Raw genomic sequence first — 7,091 nt, 5'->3', positions numbered from 1 at the left:
CAACTAGACAATAAGCAGTATGAATTATTGGAAATCAATACTTTGCTATGGAATTTCATTATGCTCCAATGCCTTCAGTTCATAGTATTTTATATTTTGATGGATTATCTGAAGCAAGTGATCATGTAAGACACGGGGATTGATAAAACTCCCATGTACAGTCTTAAATGTTGCTTTTGACTTATTTTTGTGAAGTAGAAATACTGATCTATTTACATATACAATCCTAATGTATTTTGGAGTGGTAGATAAAAACAGTACTTTTAAATAAAATGTCCTGCAGAATTCTTTTGTATTACTGGTTGGTTCCTAATCCATCATCTTTTGATGTTTTAGGAGACACAGAAAAGGGTCAAGCAAATCGAACTACTAAGAACAAGGACGCCCATGTCTGTGGCAGGTGCTGTGCTGAATTCTTTGAATTATCAGATCTCCTGCAACACAAGAAGAATTGTAGTAAAAATCAATTAGTTTTAATTGTGAATGAAAATCCAGCTTCTCCTTCTGAAACCTTCCCTCCTAGTTCTCCCTCTGATAATCCTGATGAACAGATGAATGACACAGTTAATAACACAGATCAAGTAGACTGCAGTGACCTTTCAGAGCATAACAAACTTGACAGGGAAGAATCCATGGATGTGGAGGCTTCCAGCATTAACAATAGCAGTAGCAGTTCCAAGAGTGTCAACAATAGTATTACAAGCAGTAACAGCTCCACAATGGGTACCTCAGCTGTAACAACCTCTCTACCTCACATAGGGGATCTGACAACGTTAGGCAACTTTTCAGTGATAAATAGCAATGTAATAATTGAAAACCTTCAGAGTACAAAAGTGGCAGTAGCACAGTTCTCACAGGAAGCGAGATGTAACGGTGCATCGAACAGTAAGCTTGCTGTACCTGCCCTGATGGAGCAACTGTTGGCCTTACAGCAGCAGCAGATCCATCAGTTGCAACTGATAGAACAAATTCGTCACCAAATATTATTGTTGGCTTCCCAAAATACAGACATGCCAACATCTTCTAGCCCTTCTCAAGGTACTTTACGAACATCTGCCAACCCCTTGTCCACATTAAGTTCCCATTTATCCCAGCAGCTGGCAGCAGCAGCTGGATTAGCACAAAGCCTTGCTAGTCAATCTGCCAGCATCAGTGGTGTGAAACAGCTACCCCCTATACAGCTACCTCAGAGCAACCCTGGCAACACTCTAATTCCATCCAGTAGTGGCTCTTCTCCAAATATTAACATATTGGCAGCAGCAGTTACAACACCGTCCTCAGAAAAAGTGGCTTCAAGTATTGGTGGCTCACAGCTCAACAACCCACCAGTATCAGCATCATCTTCACCAGCTTTTGCAATAAGCAGTTTATTAAGTCCTGCATCTAATCCACTTCTACCTCAGCCCACCCCTAGTAACTCTGTTTTCTCCAGTCCCTTGTCCAATATTGGAACACCTGCAGAGGATTTAAACTCCTTGACTGCCTTGGCACAGCAAAGAAAAAGCAAGCCACCAAATGTAACTGCTTTTGAAGCAAAAAGTAATTCAGATGAGGCATTCTTTAAGCATAAATGCAGGTTCTGTGCTAAAGTGTTTGGGAGTGACAGTGCCTTGCAGATTCATTTACGTTCTCACACTGGCGAGAGGCCATTTAAATGCAACATATGTGGAAACAGGTTCTCCACAAAAGGGAACTTAAAAGTCCACTTTCAGCGTCATAAAGAAAAATACCCTCATATTCAAATGAATCCGTACCCGGTGCCAGAGCATTTGGACAATATTCCTACAAGCACGGGTATTCCTTATGGGATGTCTATACCGCCAGAGAAACCTGTCACGAGCTGGCTGGACAGCAAGCCAGTCCTCTCCACCCTGACGACTTCGGTTGGCCTGCCACTCCCACCAACAATTCCAAGCTTGACCCCATTCATCAAAACTGAGGAGCCTCAGCCGATTCCCATTAGCCATCCTTCTGCTAGCCCTCCCTGCTCTGTCAAGAGTGACTCGGGAACAGCTGATCCCACATCAAAAATTTCCAATGGGCTTTCTGATGAGGTAGAGGCTGGTGCTTTGCCTACCTCAAGTGGCAAAATGGAAGAAAACCCTCAAAACACGAGCGCCATCACTAACATGAGCAGCTCCGTGAGCTCACCGGCAGCAGACTCGGGCTCCAGCAGTGTCACCACTTTTACAAATCCACTGATGCCTCTAATGTCAGAGCAATTTAAGGCAAAGTTTCCATTTGGAGGACTATTGGAATCAACGCCAGCGTCTGAAACATCAAAATTGCAGCAACTGGTAGAAAACATTGACAAAAAGGCAACCGATCCAAACGAGTGTATCATTTGCCACCGAGTTCTCAGTTGCCAGAGTGCACTGAAAATGCATTATCGCACACATACCGGTGAGAGGCCATTTAAATGTAAAATTTGTGGTCGTGCTTTCACTACTAAAGGCAACTTAAAGACTCATTACAGTGTCCACCGTGCCATGCCCCCGCTGAGAGTACAACATTCATGCCCGATCTGCCAGAAAAAATTCACCAATGCTGTTGTGCTACAGCAGCATATCCGAATGCACATGGGAGGGCAGATCCCAAATACCCCAGTGACGGAAAACTATCCCGAGTCAATGGAATCGGATACGGGATCTTTTGATGACAAGAATTTTGATGATATAGACAACTTCTCAGATGAGAACATGGAAGACTGTCCTGACAGCAGCGTGCCAGATACACCTAAATCTGCGGATGCATCACAAGACAGTTTGTCTTCTTCCCCTCTGCCCCTGGAAATGTCAAGTATTGCTGCTTTGGAAAATCAGATGAAGATGATCAATGCAGGACTTGCTGAACAACTTCAGGCAAGCTTAAAGTCAGTTGAAAATGGGTCAGTGGAAGGGGATGTTTTGACTAATGATTCGTCATCTGTCGGTGGTGATATGGAAAGCCAAAGTGCTGGAAGCCCTGCTGTCTCAGAGTCTACCTCTTCCATGCAGGCCTTGTCCCCATCCAACAGCACTAATGATTACCACAAGTCACCAAGTATCGAAGAGAAACCAGTAAGAGCTTTACCAAGTGAGTTTGCCAACGGTTTGTCTCCCACCCCTGCTAACAGTGGTGCTTTGGACTTGACGTCTAGTAACACTGATAAAATTATTAAAGAAGAGTCTCTGAGTATGCTCTTTCCTTTCAGAGATAGAGGTAAATTTAAAAACACCGCATGTGACATTTGTGGCAAAACATTTGCTTGTCAGAGTGCCTTGGACATTCATTACAGAAGTCATACCAAAGAGAGACCATTTATTTGCACAGTTTGCAATCGTGGCTTTTCCACAAAGGGTAATTTGAAGCAGCATATGTTGACACATCAAATGCGAGATCTACCATCACAACTTTTTGAGCCCAATTCCAGTATCGGCCCTAATCAGAACTCTTCGGTTATGCCTGCTAATTCCCTGTCATCGCTCATAAAGACTGAGGTTAACGGCTTTGTCCACAGCTCTCCTCAGGATAGCAAAGAAGTACCCTCTGGTCTAGTTGCTTCGGGGCCGCTGTCCTCCTCTGCCACGTCCCCTGTCCTGCTCCCTGCTCTGCCCAGAAGAACCCCCAAACAGCACTACTGCAACACATGTGGGAAAACATTTTCTTCCTCCAGTGCTCTGCAGATCCACGAAAGGACACACACTGGTGAGAAACCTTTTGCCTGCACTATATGTGGAAGAGCATTCACAACAAAGGGCAATCTGAAGGTACTTTTTCCTCTTGCTGTTCTTAGGTTTCATTTTCTCCTTGCTGGGGGGGGGTGTTAATTTTTTACATCTGTTAATGTTGCAAGCAGTGGTGCCTTTGGGTATCTGTGTTGTGACAAATGGTGCATTTAGTCAAGTCTGGTAGACCTAGATGGCCTCTTGTTGAGTGCTCGTGTTGGCAGCCAGGCCGAAGTGCGAGCTGTCTTTGATGCTTGATTAAAATTCACCTACCAGCAAAGACTGTCTATGTAGAGTGTGAAACAGAACAGCCAAATGATGGTCAGGAGTATTAATTAACACAGAAAAGCATTTTGTAACTCACACACCTCTTTAAAAAGTGAAAGGCTCTTGAATGTGCTGGTTTTTGTAACTATCATGTAAGATGACGAGTGTTTAAAAAAACTATTAACATAATTCTGGAACTAATGGGCATTATTTTAATTGATTATATAACTAACATTTCCTACTGATATGTGTTTGAAAAAGCAAATATACTTAAGTTTTAGAACACCAGTTGAGCACTTTACTGTGTACATTTTTCTGTTGACAAAGTATTTCTCTAGAGGTTGCTGCCAGTAATGTGCAATGAATAATTACTTTCAGGCCATTCTGTCTATACGCGAGGCTCTCCGATGAGCAATCAGTAAAGGATACTTTCTGCCTGTCTGAAAAGGACGTTTATAGGGTAAAGGGTGTCAAATACAATACTTACCATTGCAATGAAAGTGGACATAGCAATTCTAGCCCTGAAAGCAGCTATCTGCAATTGACAGAGTAACGTGAAGTCATTATAAACTAAATACATGTAATAAAAAAAAGAGTAACAAGCAATGCATTGTTCAGCAGTAAAACAGGGTATTCTGGGTAATGGTGATGGGCTAGTCCAGAAGAAATTTATTTATTATTCCAGATGGGAAATGGAGCCCTGCATCCGCTACCTTTAGTGCCATTCGTTATGTAACAAGACTGGACGTGTTCGTGGACTGCGTCCTTCTCTATGATCAAAATAAGTTTGAAATCCCTGTCAACCTCTATTTTTTGTTTGTTTGTTTCTTTCTTCCTTTCTTTCTTTTCAGGTTCACATGGGCACTCACATGTGGAACAGTACGCCTGCAAGACGAGGCAGACGACTTTCTGTAGATGGCCCCATGACATTTCTAGGAGGCAATCCTGTAAAGTTCCCAGAAATGTTTCAGAAGGATTTGGCCGCGCGGTCAGGGAATGGGGACCCCTCCAGCTTCTGGAACCAGTACGCAGCAGCACTCTCCAATGGCTTGGCCATGAAGACCAACGAGATCTCTGTCATCCAGAATGGTGGCATCCCTCCGGCACCGGGGGGCCTGGGCAACGGTGGCAGCTCTCCCATCAGTGGCTTGACGGGAAGCCTGGAGAAGCTCCAGAATTCAGAACCCAACGCACCTCTAGCTGGTCTGGAGAAAATGGCAAGCAATGAAAATGGGACAAACTTCCGTTTTACACGTTTCGTGGAAGACAACAAAGAAATCGTAACAAATTAGAAAGAACTCCATAAATAACGTTCCTGCAAATAATGCGACCTAAGGTTGCTTTATTCAAGCTGCAGGCTACAACATTACAAAGACTTTCTTTTGTACCATATTCTACTTCTAGAGTTCTAAGAGAGCTTATTTATTAGTGATATAACCTTGCTTTGCAAACAAATGCAAGCATTAACTTTGGTCTCCTGTATTTTGAACTAAATACTAATCGACTAGAGTGCTGTAAACTTGCTGTAACATTTATGGCAGTTGCAAGTCTGTTCTGCTAGGTGATCTTATTCTGGCATTAACTTATTTTCTATATCCAGTTTAACATGAACTCTGGTATTGATGAGATGCCTCAGTGATGCATTAGATCTCTAATAAAAATCTGTATATAAATGTACACTTTGATCCTGCTGGAAATTTTATCAGCAAACACATTGTTTAGTTTTTCCAAACAGAATTAAGAAAAGGACTGAGAGAATATAGACTGAACAGTGTGGGTCCTTTACACAGCTCAGTTTTTGATTTTTATTATAAAATTAAAACTGCTTTAATTTTTGTAGGTTTAACATTTCCGTTTTGAACTGTTGTTTGTATTGTGCTTTTTACTTGAGTTGTCTTAAATGTTAATACATTTCTGTACAGTAATAAGCACGCGGATTATTAGAGAAGATACTGAAGTGTTGTTTTGGTAGTTGAAACTGAGACGTAACATTTTGCCTTGTAGGTATATTCATTATAGAAAATGTGCTGGACTTTCACAATGCTGCTAAGTATGGCATCTTGAACAACTTCCGTGGACAACTGTAGATGCTCCTGTATATACAATAAGACATCACTTTCATTAAAATGTACATATGTTCCTTACAAGACCAAGCCCTACTTCTTGACCAAGGGAACAAGTATAGTGTTTGTTTATTTTGTATTAGGTATTGGGGGGGCAGGGGGAACCTTGGACTGTTACATGCACTTTCTCGGAAAGTTGAAAGGAAAAGAGGTCCAGTTTCTTTAACATTTAATACTTACTAACAGCAGAGATACTGTAATTTTACTCGAGTAATCAAATACATTTTTGCAACAGATAAAATTCGCTGTCTCTGTGTTTTTAAAGTGTACCTGTATTTAGTAATCACTTTGTATTATTTAGCCTTTCCCTTGGTTAACATGAACTGTCCAGGTTGTATGTGTGTGTTTATATTTGTAAGTATGGGTATACATATATGTATTGCATATTAATTGCTAGTATATTTTTCATACCCCCTAATAGTGGGAAATTTCTCCTGAACTATTCAACTCCTTCTCCTCATAAAATTGTAGATATTTTGGCATTTTTAATTTCTTTATAAAAAAAATGCTGCTAGCAAAGACCTGATTGAGCCTAGGTAAGTTTCCTTTGAAGGAAATAATTTATCACATTTAAGGCTTGATTTGGTGCAAATGCTTTATATTTGATATTAATTTTATTCTATGAGATTGTATGTTTGTGGCATGCTTACGCTGCTATATCTGTGCTAAGATGTCCACTTGCAAGCCTCCATATATTATATGGCGTTTATAACTTGACTGTAAAAAAAAAAAAATTGCTTTGGCCTTGCACATGATTTGGCTTCCCTTATGCACCTGCAATGATCACTAACTTCAGTGGGGGTTTGGGGAAACAGAATTCAGCCCAATATTTTCACCCAGTAGAGTTTTATCTCATATTGTTATTTATGAAAAATAAATCAGTTTGGCTGCCTTCAAATTATGCCTTCAAAAAAAAAAGCCCAACCGGAATAACCAATTTTATGTTCATGTGACTATATATATATATATATATTTTAGAATTCCAAAATTCAGG

The 7,091-nt window shown here is 40.9% G+C and overlaps 1 protein-coding gene across 1 annotated transcript; it reads left to right on the top strand.

Moving 5' to 3' along the window:
* The first annotated feature begins 341 nt into the window (after positions 1–341).
* Positions 342–6,333, top strand: SALL1 (spalt-like transcription factor 1). Its single transcript, XM_009698296.1, has 2 exons — positions 342–3,749; positions 4,826–6,333. Exons 1-2 carry the CDS (start codon positions 552–554, stop codon positions 5,264–5,266), a joined length of 3,639 nt encoding a protein of 1,212 aa, XP_009696598.1. The 5' UTR covers positions 342–551; the 3' UTR covers positions 5,267–6,333.
* Positions 6,334–7,091: the final 758 nt, after the last annotated feature.

Source organism: Cariama cristata, unplaced genomic scaffold (assembly GCF_000690535.1).
Source record: "Cariama cristata isolate BGI_N322 unplaced genomic scaffold, ASM69053v1 scaffold21524, whole genome shotgun sequence".
Lineage (NCBI taxonomy): Eukaryota > Metazoa > Chordata > Aves > Cariamiformes > Cariamidae > Cariama > Cariama cristata.
Note: the sequence above shows the minus strand (reverse complement) of the source record. Positions and strands in the feature narration are given on the sequence as shown.

Coding starts and splice junctions, on each gene's coding strand:
- SALL1 (XM_009698296.1), top strand. CDS start 552: ATGAATGACACAGTTAATAACACAGATCAAGTAGACTGCAGTGACCTT. Junction 3,750..4,825: donor CAACAAAGGGCAATCTGAAG/GTACTTTTTCCT, acceptor CTTTCTTTTCAG/GTTCACATGGGCACTCACAT.